General features: G+C 38.0%; 1 protein-coding gene across 1 annotated transcript in view; it reads left to right on the top strand.

Annotated features, from left to right (window-relative positions):
* The window catches only part of LOC128662297 (A.superbus venom factor 1-like), a 122,806-nt gene extending 105,633 nt beyond the window's left edge, over positions 1 to 17,173 (top strand). Inside the window, exons 38-41 of the mRNA XM_053716103.1 lie at positions 2,671 to 2,757; positions 11,690 to 11,773; positions 11,912 to 12,047; positions 17,032 to 17,173. Coding sequence (XP_053572078.1) covers positions 2,671 to 2,757; positions 11,690 to 11,773; positions 11,912 to 12,047; positions 17,032 to 17,173 — 449 coding nt within the window. The remainder of the gene's footprint in view (positions 1 to 2,670; positions 2,758 to 11,689; positions 11,774 to 11,911; positions 12,048 to 17,031) is intronic.
* Positions 17,174 to 22,067: the final 4,894 nt, after the last annotated feature.

Below are 22,067 nucleotides of genomic sequence, written 5' to 3'. Positions count from 1 at the left end.
ATTTTCCTATCTTAATTCCGATTGGCAGATAGAATCCTATCAGCCAATCAGAATTCAATGGACGCCATCTTGGATGACGTCATTTAAAGGAACCGTCATTCGGCGAGTAGGCGTCGGTAGAAGAGGATGTTCCGCGTCGGCTGGAAGATGATGGCTCCGGAAGAAAGAAGATTGAAGATGCTGCTTCATAGAAGACTTCATCCCGATTATGGACTTCTTCAGCGCCCTCTTGGATCAAGACTTCAGCCCGATGATGGATTTCTTCAGCCGCCGCTTGGATCCAGACTTCAGCCCGAGGATGGACGTCACTCTTCAGCCCCCCGCTTGGGCTTGGATCAAGACATCGGAGGCTCTTCTGGACATATCGGGACCCGGTGTGGTGAAGACAAGGTAGGGAGATCTTCAGGGGCTTAGTGTTAGGTTTATTTAAAGGGTGTTTGGGTTAGATTAGGGGTATGTGGGTGGTGGGTTGTAATGTTGGGGGGGGGTATTGTATGGTTTTTTTTTACAGGCAAAAGAGCTGAATTCTTTGGGGCATGCCCCGCAAAGGGCCCTTTTCAGGGCTGGTAAGGTAAAAGAGCTTTTCTATTTTAATTTTAGAATAGGGTAGGGCATTTTTTTATTTTGGGGGGCTTTGTTATTTTATTAGGGGGCTTAGAGTAGGTGTAATTAGTTTAAAATTGTTGTAATATTTTTCTAATGTTTGTAAATATTTTTTTATTTTTTGTAACTTAGTTCTTTTTTATTTTTTGTACTTTAGTTAGTTTATTTAATTGTATTTATTTGTAGGTATTGTATTTAATTTATTTATTGATAGTGTAGTGTTAGGTTTAATTGTAGATAATTGTAGGTAGTTTATTTAATTAATTTATTGATAGTGTAGTGTTAGGTTTAATTGTAACTTAGGTTAGGATTTATTTTACAGGTAATTTTGTAATTATTTTAACTAGGTAACTATTAAATAGTTATTAACTATTTAATAGCTATTGTACCTGGTTAAAATAAATACAAAGTTGCCTGTAAAATAAATATTAATCCTAAAATAGCTACAATATAATTATTATTTATATTGTAGCTATATTAGGGTTTATTTTACAGGTAAGTATTTAGATTTAAATAGGAATAATTTATTTAATAAGAGTTAATTTATTTCGTTAGAATAAAATTATATTTAACTTAGGGGGGTGTTAGGGTTAGGGTTAGAATTAGCTTTAGGGGTTAAAAAATTTATTAGAGTAGCGGTGAGCTCCGATCGGCAGATTAGGGGTTAATACTTGAAGTTAGGTGTCGGCGATGTAAGGGAGGGCAGATTAGGGGTTAATAAATATAATATAGGGGTCGGCGGTGTTAGGGGCAGCAGATTAGGGGTACATAGCTATAATGTAGCTTGCGGTGGTGTCCGGAGCAGCAGATTAGGGGTTAATAATAATATGCAGGGGTCAGCGATAGCGGGGGCGGCAGATTAGGGGTTAATAAGTGTAAGGTTAGGGGTGTTTAGACTCGGGGTTCATGTTAGGGTTTTAGGTGCAGACTTAGGAAGTGTTTCCGCATAGCAAACAATGGGGCTGCGTTAGGAGCTGAACGCTGCTTTTTTGCAGGTTTTTTTTCAGCTCAAACAGCTCCATTGTTTTCTATGGGGGAATCGTACACAAGCACGTTTTTTAAGCTGGCCGCGTCCGTAAGCACCGCTGGTATCGATAGTTGCAGTGGCGTTAAATTATGCTCTACGCTCCTTTTTTGGAGCCTAACGCAGCCATTCTGTGAACTCTAAATACCAGCAGTATTTAAAAGGTGCGGGGGAAAAAAAGCATGCGTAGCTAACGCACCCCTTTGGCCGCAGAACTCTAAATCTAGCCGTAAGTCTTTGTAAGTTTTATCGTTTAGACCATGTACTATTTTAAAAGCCCTACTCTGAACAGATTACAGTTTGTTTATATTCTTCTGGAGATATGGGGGTAAATGTATTAATGTGCGAGCGGACATGATACGATGTAGCGTATCATGTCCGCCGCACATCGATAAATGCCGACAGCATGCTCTGTCTGCATTTATCATTGCAATGCCGCCCCCTTTAGATTCGTGGGCCGCTAGCAGAGGGTGTCAATCAACCCGATCCATTCGGAGCTTGATAAATTGACCCCATGGCCTCCAAAACTGTACAAAATACTGAAGATGAGGTCTAAGTAAACATAAGAACAGGCTTTCCAGCTATCCCAATTTGAGAGGTACAGTCATACCTTTGTTGAAAAGCATACTTTGGTAAAAAGGATACCAAGCGAATAAAGCCAATTTGATAACAGAAGTAAGTTGGAAAGTTGTTTGGAATTGCATGAAATCATGAAAGAAAAATGTTGGGATTGAAGTCCCTTTAAAAGGAAAGGTTACTGATCAAGATGAAAAGGGGAGAAAATATAAAGATAGAGGTAATTTGAAGCATTAGGAGGAGTTATAGCAATTAGTTTATGGAGCAGTAGACAGAATAGGTAGAACTAATCTAATGAATTATATGAACGAACAGAAGTCATTAGTATAAAAGATTATTATTATCATGATCTTTCATATGAAACAGCTGCTGAAAATGACAAATTAATGTGTGTTTATAATTTGTTACTAAAAAAGATGAGTGTAGATGCTTCTGACCCCTGATCTCTCTCCCTCCTTATCATTTAGAGAACTGTTTCATGCAGCAACAGATAGACGATGACATCACTGCAGAACTGCGATTAGAAAATGCGTGCCAACCTGGTGTGGATTATGGTAAGAAATTTACTTTAAAGTATGTAAGTCTATTTATATATACAGCTTATAACTTCATTCTATATTTAATTATATTTCTAATTGATTAAAGGGGCAAAAAAGCGCAACAAAATATCTTATGTGTTAAAATATCTAATTATTGCTCTATTGCATTTCTATAACTGTAGGGTTGATTCCAAGGGGCTGATTTAAGAAGTAGCGTATGCTGCTGTTTCCGCACGTGCCTTCAGGCTCGTCGTAAACTTAAGTTAAGAAACAGCTGTCTTAAGACCGTTGCTCCTTAACTTGTCCGCCCCCTCTGAGGTGGCAGACAAGAAACATCCCAATTGGATACGATCGAGATTATTGACACCCCCGGCTAGCGGCTGCAAATGTGCAGGGGGCAGCATTGCACAAGCATTTCACACGAAAGGCTTGTGCAATGATAAATGCTGACAATGTATGCTGTCGGCATTTATCGATGTGGGGCAGACATGATCCGCTGTAGCCCGCACATTAATAAATCAGCCCCCAAGCCTTCTGGTACGTGTTTTTCAAGTTTTAAGTGATCACAATCAAGCTATAACAACATTTTCGTTTTGGGAAAAGATGAAATCTGATAGGAACAGATAGCAGGAAAACACCCATACAATGCATCCACAGCGTTGGTGATCACAATACTCCCAACCACAGCTTTGGCACTTTATTTTGGGCACACATTGGACTTGTTTTATCAAATGTCGAGTGGACATGATTTGCTATAGTGAATCATGTCTGCTGGACATCACTACAAGCAGACAGCATACGCTGTCCGCATTTATCATTGCACAAGCATTTCACCAGAAATGCTTGTTCAATGCCACACCTTGATCACTGGCGGTCAATCGGCTATCGGATCGGGATGATTTTTAATTTTAAGCAACTTTCTAATTTACTCCTATTATCAAATTTTCTTTGTTCTCTTGCTATCTTTATTTTAAAAACAGGAATGTAAATCTTAGCAACCAGCCTATTTTAGGTTCAGCACCATTGATAGCACTTGATTATTGGAGGCTTACATTTACCCACCAATAAGCAAGCATAACCCAGGTTCTCAACAAAAAATTGGGCCTGCTCCTATGCATCAAATTCCTGCTTTTTTAATAAAGATAACGAGAACGAAGGAAAATTGATAATAGGAATAAATTAGAAAGTTGCTTAAAAATGAATGCTCTATCTGAATCATGAAAGAAAAAAAATGGGTTTAGTGTCCCTTTAAGGAGCAGCTATCTTACGACCGCTGCTTCTTAACTTTAGTTTAAAACAATGGGCCTACAAAGCAGAATTAGCTGCTTAATAATTGGAGCCCACTGAATTCAACAACATACAAAGGGTGTTGAAAAAGTAGAAAATTTTCCACGTGTTTGACAGCAATTCCAAGACAATTCTATAATCTTGTACATGTGCAATACACTCTGAAATGATCACAAATGCCATTTTAGATGTATACATCAATATATGGTCTAGATCAGATAAGTTCCCAAACTTTTTCAGATCACTACCCCCCTTGGTTCTATAAACTCACCATCGGCGCCCCCATAACGTAACCCATAAAAATAATATTCAAACCAGCAGTGCACAATCCCTAATAAAGATAATGACACAATGCAATATAGAGGAGTAACAATTAAACATACTCAAATTTTAAAAGATTTTTTAAAATTGTATTAAAACTGTGTTACCTTTATCTTTTAATACCAGCTTTGTAATGTCTGTAGTCACTGTACAAGAGTCATATAAACCACATATAGTAATTATTTCATTGTTCAAAAACTGGTGGATGGGCTTGATGATACCAGTTTCCCAACCTTAGTCATCTTAACCCCTTAAGGACAAGGCCATTTTTCAATTTCTTTCCCTGAAGGACCAGGGCTATTTTTACATTTCTGCGGTGTTTATGTTTAGCTGAAATTTTCCTCTTACTCATTTACAGTACCCATACATATTATATACCGTTTTTCTCGCCATTAAATGGACTTTCTAACGATACCATTATTTTCTCATATCTTATCATTTACTTTAAATTTTTTTATAAAATATGAGGAAAAAATGGAAAAAAACATACTTTTTCTAACTTTGACCCCCACAATCTGTTACACATCTACAATCACCAAAAAACACCCATGCTAAATAGATTCTAAATTTTGCCATGAGTTTAGAAATACCCAATGTTTACATGTTCTTTTCTTTTTTTGCAAGTTATAGGGCAATAAGTACAAGTAGCACTTTGCTATTTTCAAACCACTTTTTTTTTTAAATTAGCGCTAGTTACATTGGAACACTGATATCTTTCAGGAATCCCTGAATATCCATTGACATGTATATATTTTTTTTTAGAAGACATCCCAAAGAATTGATCTAGGCCCATTTTGATATATTTCATGCCACCATTTCACCGCCAAATGAGATCAAATAAAAAAAATTGTTCACTTTTTCACAATTTGTTTCACAAACTTTAGGTTTCTCACTGAAATTATTTGCAAATAACTTGTGCAATTGTGGCACAAATGGTTGTAAATGCTTCTCTGGGATCCCCTTTGTTCAGAAATAGCAGACATATATGACTTTGGCGTTGCTTTTTGGTAATTAGAAGGCCGCTAAATGCCACTGCGCATTACACGTGTATTATGCCCAGCAGTGAAGGGGTTAATTAGGGAGCATCTAGGGTTAATTTTAGCTTTAGTGTAGTGTAGTAGACAACCCTAAGTATTGATCTAGGCCCATCTTGGTATATTTCATGCTACCATTTCACCGCTAAATGCGATCAAATAAAAAAAACGTAACATTTTTCACAATTTTAGGTTTCTCACTGAAATTTATTTACAAACAACTTTTATAAGTATGGCATAAATGATTGTAAATGCTTCTCTGGGATCCCCTTTGTTCAGAAATAGCAGACATATATGGCTTTGGCGCTGCTTTTTGGTAATTATAAGGCCGCTAAATGCTGCTGCGCACACACATGTATTATGCCCAGCAGTGCAGGGGTTAATTAGGTAGTTTGTAGGGAGCTTGCAGGGTTAATTTTAGCTTTAGCGTAGAGATCAGCCTCCCACCTGAGACATCACACCCCAGGATCCCTCCCAAACAGCTCTCTTCCCTCCCCCATCCCACAATTGTCCCTGCCATCTTAAGTACTGGCAGAAAGTCTGCCAGTACTAAAATAAAAGGTATATTTAAAAAAAAAAAATTGTATAGCAAACTTACATATGCAGCTGTGTAGGATCCCCCCTTAGCCCCCAACCTCCCTGACCCCCCCCCCCCCCAAACAGCTCACTAACTCTCTAACCCTCCACCTCTACCTTACTGGGAGCCATCTTATAACAAATGTTTTTTCTGTAGTGTAGCGGTTCCCACCCGCTCCCTCCCCATGCACACGCCCGCCCGCCCGCCCCCCCCCCCGTGCACGCACGCAGGCCCTTGCATGCTCCCGACAACCCTGCCCCCGATCCCGCCCCCCTCTCTCTTCAGTCTTTCATCGAGGCATCACTGCAATAACCGTAAAGCGGCTGGAAGCTGGTCTTTAAAGACCAGTTTGTGTGCGACGTACCCTGTACGACGCATGTAGTTAAGGGGTTAAAGTCTTACTTTAGATTAAGCTGGAGATATCCTCCTGCACCCTTTCCATATTATGCAGCAGTAACAGTAAAAATGTTATTTTAAAATAACAGGTCACTTTGAAATTGCTGCCAAACTCCTCCCACTGATGATATTATAATCTGGGCTTCATTAAAGGCTTCACTAGTTACAAAAGACCCACTAATTGGATTCAACAGACTGTCAATGCTATTCAACAAAGTGCATAGATACAGCCCAGCTTGTGATGTCATCAGTGGGCGGAGCTTGGCAGCCATTTCAAAGTGACAGAAACAATAGTCATTTTAAAATAACTTTACTTGGAGAATAGTTGTACTTCTGAACCAATAAATAAACTTAAAAGAAACTGTATTTGATTTACCAAAGTGTTACGTAGTGCACCACCAGATTATTTCTGATGACAGAAGACTTAAAAACTTTAGATGGCTGACTGTGTACAAAGGCACTCAGACAATTACAACAGGCCTTTGCTGTGTTTCCTGCTACTAAACAACAATTTTAAACTGTGCAATTATTAATGTGCAGCTCTAGCAAAACAAAGAATGCAATCCTACAGTACAAGTGGCTGCAATTTATTGTAGTAAGAGAAAGTGTAATTTGCTTATAAAACCTGATCTATCATAGAAGGAAAATCCTTTTGCTTTGCACATCTAAGATAAAGCACAGCAAATTATGATAATTAAATTTGGAGGGCCCACTAGCATACTCTTTTGCTCCTACCAGTGCCCCCTATGCTAATACCAGTGCCCCCTTCCCCCTCTTATGCATATTAGTGCGCCACTCAGTATTCCCATGGCCCCCCAAGGAGCAGTGCCGCCCACTTTGACAACCACTGCGCTAGATTCAAAAAACCTGTATTCAGCCCTATTGTATAGTTACTCAGTGGTGGGTGGAACAGAAATTTATATAAGTTTATGTATTTAATAGATAACAAAGAAACAGCATCTGTGGAGTCTTCTAAAAACACATTTATTTCACAGTAGTTAAAACAGGAGAAAAGGCAGCAACTTGCACATAGAAAGCTGGCGTGGCACTAATGGCTTACGCGTTTCGGCATGTAGCCGTAGTCATAGCATTGTGGGCACCCCATATGTGTAACTCCATCGTAAGACCCTGATGCCATATTATCTGGTTGCTAAGGTGTATCCTAATATATGGGCTCTAGAACTGATGTATGATCCGGAGTAACCTGTTTGTGAATGTGTTTATGTATTTAATAGACAAGACAGATACATGATATCACATACAGCTTGTGAGATCTGCAAGATATGCGAGAAAATTTAAATCACAACTGCAACATTGAGAAATGGCGTTTAGCAATCACGCTCTTAATGTCTTTATTTTTGTTTCATACTTGCAATTCATTAATTTAGAAATGGGGATTCTCTCAGTAATCACATCTTCATGATAGGGTGTTTTGCCATTCAGTCTTGTTTTTTTAAAGCGCAATCTTTTAACAGTTTTAGAAATGCAGCAAAGAGAAACCTCATTCTGTACAGTGGGTTTTTGAACTCTCTTTGAAGGTCTGCACCAAAGAATTATAATCATCCCCTGCAAAGGGATTAAACACATGGTTAAAGTCATCTTTAGAGCAGGCATACACTACTGGAAGTTAGATGCATAGATTGGTGGACCAATGACAAGAGACAAATGCGTGAAGCCACCAATCACCATCTAGCTCTCAGTAGTGCATTTGCTGCTGAGAATATATAAATATGCTTTTCAGCAAAGGATACAAAGAGAACAAAATACATTTCATAATAGAAGTGTAACTAAGGCCTAGATTTGGAGTTTGGCGTTAGCCGTGAAAACCAGCGTTAGAGGCTCCTAACGCTGGTTTTAGGCTACCGCCGGTATTTGGAGTCAGTGATTAAAGGGTCTAATGCTCACTTTTCAGCCGCGACTTTTCCATACCGCAGATCCCCTTACGTCAATTGCGTATCCTATCTTTTCAATGGGATCTTTCTAACTCCGGTATTTAGAGTCGTTTCTGAAGTGAGCGTTAGAGCTCTAACGACAAAACTCCAGCCGCAGGAAAAAAGCAGGAGTTAAGAGCTTTCTGGGCTAACGCCGGTTCATAAAGCTCTTAACTACTGTATCCTAAAGTACACTAACACCTATAAACTACCTATGTACCCCTAAACCGAGGTCCCCCCACATCGCCGCCACTCGATTAAATTTTTTTAACCCCTAATCTGCCGACCGCCACCTACGTTATACTTATGTACCCCTAATCTGCTGCCCCTAACCCCGCCGACCCCTGTATCATATTTATTAACCCCAATCTGCCCCCCACAACGTCGCCGCCAGCTACTTACAATAATTAACCCCTAATCTTCCGACCGCAAAGCGCCGCCACCTACGTTATCCTTATGTACCCCTAATCTGCTGCCCCTAACACCGCCGACCCCTATATTATATTTATTAACCCCTAATCTGCCCCCCTCAACGTCGCCGACACCTGCCTACACTTATTAACCCCTAATCTGCCGAGCGGACCTGAGCGCTACTATAATAAAGTTATTAACCGCCTCACTAACCCTATCATAAATAGTATTAACCCCTAATCTGCCCTCCCTAACATCGCCGACACCTAACTTCAATTATTAACCCCTAATCTGACGACCGGAGCTCATCGCTACTATAATAAATGGATTAACCCCTAAAGCTAAGTCTAACCCTAACACCCCCCTAAATTAAATATAATTTTAATCTAACGAAATTAATTAACTCTTATTAAATAAATTATTCCTACTTAAAGATAAATACTTACCGATCCGTCCTGGCATCCGGTGCTGAAGAGGTCCAGAAGAGGCTCCAAAGTCTTCCTCCTATCCGGCAAGAAGAGGACATCCGGACCGGCAAACATCTTCTCCAAGCGGCATCTTCGATCTTCTTCCATCCGGTGCGGAGCGGGTCCATCTTGAAGCAGCCGACGCGGATCCATCCTCTTCTTCCGGCGTCTCCCGACGAATGACGGTTCCTTTAAGGGACGTCATCCAAGATGGCGTCCCTCGAATTCCGATTGGCTGATAGGATTCTATCAGCCAATCGGAATTAAGGTAGGAAAATTCTGATTGGCTGATGGAATCAGCCAATCAGAATCAAGTTCAATCCTATTGGCTGATCCAATCAGCCAATCAGATTGAGCTCGCATTCTATTGGCTGATCGGAACAGCCAATAGAATGCAAGCTCAATCTGATTGGCTGATTGGATCAGCCAATAGGATTGAACTTGATTCTGATTGGCTGATTCCATCAGCCAATCAGAATATTCCTACCTTAATTCCGATTGGCTGATAGAATCCTATCAGCCAATCGGAAATCGAGGGACGCCATCTTGGATGACGTCCCTTAAAGGAACCGTCATTCGTCGGGAGACGCCGGAAGAAGAGGATGGATCCGCGTCGGCTGCTTCAAGATGGACCTGCTCCGCACCGGATAGAAGAAGATCGAAGATGCCGCTTGGAGAAGATGTTTGCCGGTCCGGATGTCCTCTTCTTGCCGGATAGGAGGAAGACTTTGGAGCCTCTTCTGGACCTCTTCAGCACCGGATGCCAGGACGGATCGGTGATACCTGGATGGTGAAGACAAGGTAGGAAGATCTTCAGGGGCTTAGTGTTAGGTTTATTTAAGGGGGGTTTGGGTTAGATTAGGGGTATGTGGGTGGTGGGTTGTAATGTTGGGGGGGGGGGGTATTGTATGTTTTTTTTTACAGGCAAAAGAGCTGATTTTCTTGGGGCATGCCCCGCAAAGGGCCCTGTTCAGGGCTTGTAAGGTAAAAGAGCTTTTAACTCTATTAATTTAGAATAGGGTAGGGCATTTTTTTATTTTGGGGGTCTTTGTTATTTTATTAGGGGGCTTAGAGTAGGTGTAATTAGTTTAAAATTGTTGTAATATTTTTCTTATGTTTGTAAATATTTTTTTATTTTTTGTAACTTAGTTCTTTTTTATTTTTTGTACTTTAGTTAGTTTATGTAATTGTAGTTATTTGTAGCAATTGTATTTAATTTATTTATTGATAGTGTAGTGTTAGGTTAATTGTAGGTAATTGTAGGTAGTTTATTTAATTAATTTATTGATAGGGTAGTGTTAGGTTTAATTATAACTTAGGTTAGGATTTATTTTACAGGTAATTTTGTTATTATTTTAACTAGGTAACTATTAAATAGTTCTTAACTATTTAATAGCTATTGTACCTGGTTAAAATAATTACAAAGTTGCCTGTAAAATAAATATTAATCCTAAAATAGCTACAATATAATTATAATTTATATTGTAGCTATATTAGGATGTATTTTACAGGTAAGTATTTATCTTTAAATAGGAATACTTTATTTAATAAGAGTTAATTAATTTCGTTAGATTTAAATTATATTTAAGTTAGGGGGGTGTTAGTGTTAGGGTTAGACTTAGCTTTAGGGGTTAATACATTTATTATAGTAGCGATGAGCTCCGGTCGTCAGATTAGGGGTTAATAATTGAAGTTAGGTGTCGGCGATGTTAGGGAGGGCAGATTAGGGGTTAATACTATTTATTATAGGGTTAGTGAGGCGGATTAGGGGTTAATAACTTTATTATAGTAGCGCTCAGGTCCGCTCGGCAGATTAGGGGTTAATTATTGTAAGTAGCTGGCGGCGACGTTGTGGGGGGCAGGTTAGGGGTTAATAGATATAATATAGGGGTCGGCGGTGTTAGGGGCAGCAGATTAGGGGTACATAGGGATAACGTAGGTTGCGGCGGTTTACGGAGCGGCAGATTAGGGGTTAATAATAATATGCAGGGGTCAGCGATAGCGGGGGCGGCAGATTAGGGGTTAATAAGTGTAAGGCTAGGGGTGTTTAGACTCGGGGTACATGTTAGAGTGTTAGGTGCAGACGTAGGAAGTGTTTCCCCATAGGGGAAACACTTCCCCTATGCAGGTGTTAGGTTTTTTTTCAGCTCAAACAGCCCCATTGTTTCCTATGGGAGAATCGTGCACGAGCACGTTTTTGAGGCTGGCCGCGTCCGTAAGCAACTCTGGTATCGAGAGTTGCATTTGCGGTAAAAATGCTCTACGCTCCTTTTTTGGAGCCTAACGCAGCATTTTTTTGAACTCTCGATACCAGAGTTAATTTTATGGTGCGGCCAGAAAAAAGCCTGCGTAGCGTTAACAGCCCATCTACCGCCAAACTCCAAATCTAGGCCTAAGTGTTTAAAATGACTTGCTCTATTTGAATCCTTAGCGTTTTTAATTTTGATATTCATACCCCTTTAAACAGATTAATTGACCGTGTTTATAAATGTACTGCGATACTGATCAACTGTTTCTCCACAGTATACAAAGCTACAGTCACTGTGATAGACCTCAGGGATGACTATGATACATATGTAATGAAGATTGAGGACGTTATTAAAGAAGGTAACTGAATTTTCATAAAGCCACTATATATAATCAGTGATACTTTATAGGTGAAACAGTTTAATTTCTAATATGATATACTGTATAATTATGGACAGTGAGAAAGAATTGATAACTCCCACCTTGTTTTATCTCCAGGTACTGATGAGAACCCTCGGGGTAATACACGTAATTTTATAAGTCATGCAAAATGCCGGAAGTCCTTGAAATTGGAGGTTGGTCAAAGTTATTTGATATGGGGCACAACCACAGATCTTTGGGTACAGCCATCTAGGTAAGTGCATTGGCGTATACATTGTCATTTAAACAAATAAGCAATACATGTGTTTTTAAAGGATTTGCCTAGTCAAAATAAAATTTTCATGATTCACATAGAGCAGGCAATTTTAAGCATCTTTCTAATTTACTACTATTATCAATTTTTCTTTGTTCTCTTGTTATCTTTATTTGAAAAAGCAAAAATGTAAGCATAGGAGCCATTTTTAGTTCAGCACCTGGGTAGCGCTTTCTGATTTGTGTCTAAATGTAGCCACCAATCAGCTAGCGCTACCCAGGTGCTGAACCAAAAATGTACTGGCTACTAAGCTTACATTCAAATAAAGATACAAAGAGAGCAAAGACAAATTGATAATAGGAGTAAATTGGAAAGTTGCTTAAAATTGCATGCTCTATCTGAATCATGAAAGTTTAATTTTGACTAGACTATTCCTTTAAGGAATGAGAGTGGTTTGTATTAGTGTTAGAATAAGTTATATTGCAGTTGCAGTTAATGTTATAGATATGACTATCTTAGCAATAGGAATTAGAAATCTAAATGGTTGTCAAGTGCATTTAGTGTAACAACAGTTAGGTATTACAACTAGCTATCCAGTATACAAAAAACTGGACACTTAAATATTCACTAAGAAGATGCTATGTCTTTATATTTTTTTAAATATAACTCCCATAAGAAGTGACTATGCATGAATGTGTCACTTTTTTATTTAGACCAGCAAAGGTTTATTCCACAGCACCAATATAAAAACTCACTTTATTACATCTAAGTACTACAAACAAAGCAACATTGAAATCATTACATGCTTCTTTATAAAGCAAAAACTATTACAATGATGATTAACAGGTGAGTCAAAGATGTAAAATTGCATAACAATTTTTAAAAACATTATACTGACACCTAGTGGCCACAAACCAATTACATCTTTCTTTTTTTCTTTTCTATTCTTTTTACCTGCGCTCTCCCATGATTAGAGAATGTTATTCTTCAATTTTTCTACAGATTAGTTTCAACCTCTCCATATTAAAATAACATCAATCAGAAGTTGTTTCAAATTGCATGCTCTATCTGAATCATAAAAGAAAAGGTTTGGGTTTCATATCCCTTTAAAGGGACAGTCTACCATAGAATTGTTATTGTTTTAAAAGATGGATAATCCCTTTATTACCCATTCCCCAGTTTTGCATAACCAACACAGTTATATTAATGTACTTTTTACCTCTGTGATTACCTTGTATTTAGGAACCTTCTTCCAGCCCCCTGATCACATGACTGTGTCTGTTTATTATCTATTGTCTTAAATTTAGCATTGTTTTGTGCTAAATCTTAAATAACCCCCTGTGCCTGTACACAGTGTTATATATATGGCCCACGTGTACTTTCTGTCTCTTTGTGTTGAAAAGAGATTTAAAAAGCCTGTGATAAGAGGCAGCCCTCAAAGGCTTAGAAATTAGCATATGAGCCTACCTAGGTTTAGTTTAGTTTAAACTAAGAATACCAAGAGAAAAAAGCAAATTTGATGATAAAAGTAAATTGGAAAGTTGATTAAAATTAAAAGTCCTATCTGAATAATGAAAGTTTAATTTATACTAGACTGTCCCTTTAACCCTTTAGGCTGCAGGGGCCCTAGGACATTATGTTAAAGCAAAAATAGTCCTATTGGACTTAAATCTATCCTCACCTCCTACCTGATCTATTATCTGCCATCTTAGCTTGCACACATTATGCTTACCTCAATGAAATGACACGAAACAGGAGCTTGTCCCACAACACTGTCTTTCTTGTTATTTCTCCTATAAAGATTAGAGAACAGGAACTCTTAATAAAATAAATAACATATAAACTACAGTCCCACAAAGAAAAAATATTTTTTGTTACATCTAAGAGTGTTTTGTTAAAATGTTGCATTTGTTTTCTTTTTTCTTTTTATATAATGGATATTTCTGTGTTGTATTGTATAATGTATTTAAACACCCACAGACTGAATTGAAATGTTGAATTAAATTAGGTCAATTATAACTAGCACAGAATTGTAGTGACAGCTGGTGATTTTCAAGTTTATGGGGGCATAAAACCTCCCCCCTGATAACTCTATAAACTCTTTTATTAGAACTGAAAATGAAATGAAAAAAAGTTTCTGTCAACCTGATCTTAATCATGTTGTATGTTACACAAGTGCATTATGCACCTTTTATACACCTTAGAGTGGGGGTTTACTTAATTGCACAGGTAGTTAAAGGGACACTGAACCCACATTTTTTCTTTTGTGATTCAGGTAGAGTATGCAATTGTAAGCAACTATCTAATTTACTCCTATTTTCAATTTTTCTTCATTCTCTTGCTCTCTTTATTTGAAAAAGAATGCATCTAAGCTTTTTTTTTTTTGGTTTAGACATCTGGACAGCATTTTTTTTATTGGTGGATGAATTTATCCACCAATCAGCAAGGACAACCCAAGTTGTTCACAAAAAATGGGCCAGCATCTAAACTTACATTCTTGCATTTCAAATAAAGATACCAAGAGAATAAAGAAAATGTGATAATTGGAGTAAATTAGAAAGTTGCTTAAAATGTCATGCTCTATCTGAATCACGAAAGAAAACATTTGGGTTCAGTGTCCCTTTAACTCTTTCTCTATCTACATCACATATCCATAAACAGCACCCCCTGGTGTTTATTCAAAATAAAAACAACAAACATATGCATATATCTCTTTATTCCTAAATAGACATAGTGCACACTCATGAATATATGTAAGAATATATAATAAATGCAAAGCAATCAGAAGTATGGAGACCAATTAATTTCTTTATTCATGCCTATAAGATGTAATGCATCCAATTTAAAGAGCAAGTGCTGCTGCCTTCAGTTGGATGATTATAGGAGAAGGTGACTTACAGAGCCCTACAGCTTGCACTTGATATGAGGCATTGCTGATGCTGAGCACCTATGTTCTAAAACTCTATAAACTCCACCCCTTTGGCCCTTAGCCAGACAAAAAAAGAGGGTGGGAAAGAGTGCACAATAAACAAGAGCTCTTATAATGTAGCATTTATTCACACGGGAGTAACTATAAACATCAATGTTCGTTTCTCTCACTCTTTCCTCCCCTTTTATTTCTCTATAAACCCCATTTGTCTCTCACTGTCCTTTCCTATCTTGCAATCTCTATCATCTCACAATCCATGCTTTTATAGCTGTACATATTCTGACAATGTACAATGCAGGGAGAAAACTAGCACTTCCCTGTATGTTTACTAACTGCTTCCTTTTCTCACTGCTCCCCAGCATGTTTACTAGTTGTTTCACATGGTCTCCTGATAGGGTTGCCATCTGTCCTCCACAAAAATACTGGGCAATCTGTGACTGTGCACAGTGATCTGTGGTGGTCACATAATACCCTTAATCCTACAATGCATATTTTTCACAACTGAGCAGTCATTTTACCACTTGGCTGCCAGTAAAATACAAATAAATAATTGTAGCTGTTTTGGCTGAGAGTAACAAGTAAACATAAGTGATTTGACCCCCTTGACTATCCCTCGCATCTTTCTGCTCCATAATTGTATTATGTTGAGGCATAGGACGCCTTTTGCATTTAGCTAACACTCTTAGGGGTCGATTTATCAAGCTCTGTATGAAGCTTGATGCCGTTGTTTCCGGCGAGCCTTCAGACTTGCCAGAAACACAAATTATGATGCAGCGGTCTAAAGACCGTTGCTCCATAACTTGTCCGCCTGCTCAGAGGCTGCTGGCAGAAATCAACCCGATCGAATACGATTGGGTTGATTGACACCCCCTGCTAGCGGCCGATTGGCCGTGAATCTGCAGGGGGCGGCATTGCACCAGCAGTTCACCAGAACTGCTGGTGCAATGATAAATGTCAATAGCATATGCTGTCGGCATTTATCGATGTGCAGCGGACATGATACGCTAGATCGTATCATGTCCACTCGCGCTATGTTAAATATACCCCATAGACTTTAAAAAAAAATAATGAAGTGAAGTGTTCAGTATTTTTATGAAGGTTTTGCTGGACAGCCTTCTAAAATACTAGACAGTCTGGTTGAATACTGAACACTGGCAACCCTATCTCCTGCTAGCACTGCCTACTTGAAGAAAAAATAGCACTGTGGGACATCATGTGTTAGAATGACTATAATTCCCAGAATTCCCCAGTAGAAGTGGGATTTCCCACCCTAGCTATAACAGGAGGTTACATAAACAAGTGTTAGTGCTGTTTCATGAAGTCTTTTAAATGATTAATTTGTATTAAAAAATAGAAAAAATATTGGATGGAAAAACATTTAAAACAAAGAACGTGGCCTCCACTGTTTGATGGTATTTTCTTTTATAAAATAAAACATTCAGCTTTCTTCCAGCAGCAGGATGTTAGAGCATTTCCCACAACTTTAGAATTGTATTCAGATATACAGTAAAATAATATTTTGTGACAATTGTTATGTAGTTAAAGGGACAGTCTAGTCAAAATTAAACATTCATGATTCAGATAGGGCATGCCATTTTAAACAACTTTCCTATTTACTTTTATTATCAAATTTGCTTTCTTCTCAATGGTATTCTTTGTTGAAAGCTAAGCCTAGGTAGGTTCATATGCTAATGTCTAAGCCTTTGAAGGCCGCCTCTTATCTCTGGGCATTTTGACAGTTTTTCACAGCTAGAGGGTGTTAGTTCATGTGTGCCATATAGATAACATTGTGCTCACACACGTAGAGTTACCTAGGAATCTGCACTGATTGGCTAAAATGCAAGTCTGTCAAAAGAACTAAAATAAGGGGCAGTCTGCAGAGACTTAGAGACAAGGTAATCACAGAGGTAAAAATTATATTAAGATAACCGTGTTGGTTATGCAAAATTGGGGAATGGGTAATAAAGGGATAATCTATCTTTGTAAGCAATAACAATTCTGGAGCAGACTTGCCCTTTAATGTTATGTTAATGTTTTATTTCTGCCTTTTTACAGCTACTCCTACATCATTGGTAAAGAGACATGGATTGAGCGGTGGCCAAATGAGAAAGAATGTCAGACTGCTGAGTACCAACAGGCTTGTGAGGACATTACAGTTGTAGCTGAAAACCTAGAGCTTGGGGGCTGTCCTAACTGAATCTTATACTGTGAATGGTAGTCCTGTTTTATACACTAGTAAATGCAATATGTCCTTCAACCTCTATGATCCTTTTGTCATCTGTACTTACAAACACATATAGAGTAGAAATAAATGTAGCGGAATAATAAATAATAAAGTATTAGAAGAGGGGAAGGAATAAAAAATAGAGAAAGGCAAAGCGGCATAATCTCAAAATGCATTGTGGGGGATTAGTATTATTTTTTACATAAAAAGTGAAATTATTTTTAGGAATGTTTTTTATACGATCTGAATAATGTTTATGTAATAAACTGGAGTTATTACATTGTGCAAATAAAATAATAAACTGAACTTACCGAGTTAATGTCTTTTCTAAATTATGGTATTTGATGAGAATGGGAGCCAAGACAATGCCGCTGCAAAGTTGTGGTTCAAGTTTTCAAGTATAACGAGATGTTACCACCCATGACAATAAAACAACAAAAACAAAAAAATAACTGTTGTTGTGACAAATCTACTGTGAGTAAAAAAATACAAAAGAAAATCAAATTGCTATAAAAATAGACTAAAAATAAAAATTTGTGTTGCAATATTACACACAGTGCACAAAATATGAAATGATCAAACCGATATAAACTTAAATTGTATTTAATGAGTCCTTTTATTCAGTTCATCAGAATCTTCAATCCTCAAAAAGTAAAATAGAAAGAAAGGATCATAGCGCAATTATGTTTAAAATTTATCAAATCTTTTTTGCACACTTTTCTGAGCTACCTTTAGCTCAAAGTATAAAGCTCAATAGATAATCCTCTCAGGAATCCGGATCTTTCATAAAACATTTATTAAAACAGATTTAAAATGATATTCCAGTTTGCAATTTAGAGCAATACCAAGTTGAGAAAACAATTTCTGTGGTCTGTAAGTACTGAAATTGGGTGAACTACTCCTTCTAAATGATGTGTCCATTCCGTAAAAGCAGATTTGATTGCTAGGAGCTTTTTATTACCAATATCATCATTTATTTCTGCTAGATTTATCTGTCAAGAATAAAAGGCACATGGATGGAGAGCAGACACATGAAGAGAGAGCTCCTGCCATTCCAACTTGAAAAGTCACATTTAATTAATATTTGGGGCTAATTTTGGCAGGAGTGAGAATCATAATAATAAGGAGCACACCTATACGATTCCCCACTCTGCAGATGGACTGAATCGCCAACACTATCAACCAGCTACGAGAGAGCCTTTTCCCGCCTGGCCACACAAGGTTTAATAGCGGCTTTTGCAGTACTACTCAGCATATTTTTGAAAGCATGGAGGACAAATATTCTATTCTCTACAATTTACTGCTGGATTTAGATCTAAAAATGTTGGAGGGTTTTGAAAGCCTCATAGACATCCTGAGAGATACACATGTGGAGGCAGCCATTACTATACCGGAGACGCAGGCCATGACTAACATACTGAAGAGGGATGACTCCATAGAGAGGTACATTCCTGCACGACTACATACCCCGAGCTACATAATTAGCAAGCTCCAAATCAGTTAATTACTCCTTGATACAACTCCGGTGTGGTGGGAGTTGACCGGTTCTTACACTGAGTCAATTAATGAAGAAGCAGACCCTGAGTTACCGGATATTCTCAGGGTAAGTTCATCGCCTAGCGCAGAGACTACACTTTGTCCGTGCAACTCTACAGTCTTCTACAATCAAGACTCCAGATCTATTCCCCACAGACACCTCAGATGCACTAGATACTGAGGGGGAAAATGGAGAGCGCCAACTTTACAGTGCCTATGCTGAATTGCAGTCTCACAAGGCCTGGCTGGACACGCAACATCAGGAGTCACTCACAAGCCACGATCGAGTGTTCCGCCTCATTTCATTAACAGATAGCCCTTCAAGCATTAGATATTCTAGCCGGGACATTGAATGTGCTGTTCCCTGGACAGTAAGAGACTTATGTTTCATCCGTTGTGCTAATAGCTGGTTCGCAGATACTCCTACAGGGATCGGGTAAAACAGCAGAGATCCTTGCAGTGAGTGAGAGAAAATACCTTAGCTCTTTGGGGACTCACCTTCACCTAACTTATAACTAGAGACACATATTACTACTTTTATAGCCATGTGGGACACTAACATTAACGCTCCTGTTGACTTAGATCATGATAGCGTTATTCACATGGTAGCTGTTTGCTGAACATTTATATTGTCTGGTGTAACTTGAAACGACATGAAGCGCAGACCCATCAGCTAGTGCTTTAAGCATACATTTTTAATATAACTCTCAAACCTGTATAAGGCTCATGATATTGAATGCTAATTTTCCTTTCAAGTTTATAATGTTTATAGGTAATTACATATATAGCTATTATTCGTTATCTAGAGGTTTATCTTTAGTTATAACATAGATGTTTATAATAGCCTTTTAGGTGCCCTGACTTTACACTGGATCTACGCATACATGCTCTTTTAAGGGATACTCCCAGCTTCTACTACCTACATATGTAATATGAGTTATCTATAAACTCCATCTAAGTACCATCTTGCTGCTACTGTATGCTTTTCACTCAGAGATTATCTCCTCTGTGCTATATGCATCTGCATCATATCTAAGTATGATATTAGTTTTTAGCAGCGGTATGGATACAAGCAATAGTCATTCCAATGAGAACTGGTTAACTCTTACTGTAATATTAGAGATTAAAGAACAATACTATTTGTTTAATGGCTCAAATGCACAAACCATAGAAATGACGACCATAAGGTCTGCTGAGCTTTTTATTGAAATATTCAGAGTCAGCTAGACTGTATAATATTAGCCTATACCCTTTTGATAATAATTAGACTATAACCCCATAGCACTTGAATGACTCCTAATGTTTTTGATATTCCTTATGTTTGAAATTCTAGGGTATTCTACCCCAGTCTCTGTTTACTTATGCTAGTAACTGCTCTTATTGTTATGAATAATGGTACATAACTCTCTCTTACTTTGACATCCCTGTGTTAGTTGCTGTAGTGTGATATAATACCTATGATTTAGTACTGATTGCTCCTTCCTAACGCTCCAACGGGCACATCTGTTACACTAGCCTCACATACTTAAATCTCTGGACTGCTATATACCAGCATTTATTAAGTAGTATCTTATAATAGCAGTCTGATTTCTCATTATGTGTATATAATACCTTTCGGGAAAGGTACCTATTGCAGTTGTTTCACTCTTTTTAATATGGCCTGCAAGATTTATGTTTGTATGAGCTTAAGTATCATTGCCCTGTACTCAATTCATATATGGGATCACCTCCTACTCCGTAATCTCCTGCTATAGCATCCCTAGCCTGCTAACTATATTTTTACATATAGCCATACTAAATTGACAATCTGATATAGGGTTACCGGCAGCCTCTAAACTACCTTCTATATTTGGACATACTTTATAGGCCGATATTTCAAGCCTTTAGTTTAGAATGGTAATTATGATGCTGATTTTTTTTTTTCACTATCCAGCCTTACAAAGCCAGAATATACCTTAAAGACAAAGTAACACTGATAGAGTTTGTTGTATAGTGTACTAGTTTTTGTGTTTAGAATGGTTATACCCTTAGAAGTAAATTGGTATAATATATTATATTACACCTTACTTATGCATTTATATCTTTTATGTCCTACCTTCTTTAAATAATGTTACTAAGGTCCCAGTGTGACTGATATCACTAACCGTTAGCCTTGTAAATATACTATAGTTATGCCTATGTAATCACCTCGCCTAGTTTTTAAGTTACACACAAGCGAGACATGTAGGAGATAATATCTAAGGTTTACCCTCTGGAAACTCATGGCTTATACTTGTATCTGTCTGTCGGTTACATCATACTACTAAGTGGTAGTGATGTCGCAAACCTAAAATTTTTGGTTCGCGAACCGCGGACTCGAACTTCCGGTATTGTTCACGAACGCGCGAACCGCCATTGAATTCAATAGGCAGGCGAACTTTAAAACCTACAAGGACTCTTTCTGGCCACAATAGTGATGGAAAAGTTGTTTCAAGGGTACTAACACCTGGACTGTTTCATGCTGGAGGGGGATCCCTGGCAAAACTCCCATGGAAAATTACATAGTTGATGCAGAGTCTGCTTTTAAGCCATAATGGGTCTAAATCAACTAACATTCCCAAAGTGGCTGTCTCAAAACATCCCGGACAGAAGATAGATTGATAGTGATAGATAGGATAGATAGATATACATAGATTGATAGTTAGATAGAATCGATAGAAGAGAAATAGATAGATTTGTTAGATATATAATTACCCTAATAAATTCTAATAATCAAACATGCGTTCTTGGACCCAACTAGCTTGTGTCAATTAGTACTTTTCTTAGCACTTTAATCCCTGTTCCCCCCCCCCTATCGGGGGAGTTCTATATGGCCTGCCAGATTACCCTGAAAAATTATAATAATAAGACATGTGGTCTGCTACCTATTTTAACGAGGTTGTGTTTTAAGTACTACCATTCTTAGCACTTTAATCTCTGTAACTCCCCCTATTTGGTGAGGTCTATACGGCCTGGATGATTACCCATACAAAATATAATAATAAGACATCTGCTCTTGGTCTGCGACCCATGGTAATTATGTTGTGTTAATTAACAGAAATATGATTGCTGACAACAATTGGCTAGGTGGGCCTGGCTCACAGCAGGCTGCAAGGCAGGAGGAAAGTGCTATTCAATGGCACCAGCAAACTGACGATTCAAATCACAGCAACTATTACCAAAAATTTTAATTTTTAATTATTAGAATACTGTCATAACAAATATGATTGGTGTAAATATTTTTTAAGTAGGCCTGGCACACAGGCTTGGAAGGCTGTAGAAAAGTGCAATTCAAAGGCACGAGCAAACTGAG

This window comes from Bombina bombina, chromosome 6 (assembly GCF_027579735.1).
Source record: "Bombina bombina isolate aBomBom1 chromosome 6, aBomBom1.pri, whole genome shotgun sequence".
Classification (NCBI taxonomy): domain Eukaryota; kingdom Metazoa; phylum Chordata; class Amphibia; order Anura; family Bombinatoridae; genus Bombina; species Bombina bombina.
This window is presented reverse-complemented; position numbering and strand designations above follow the sequence as displayed.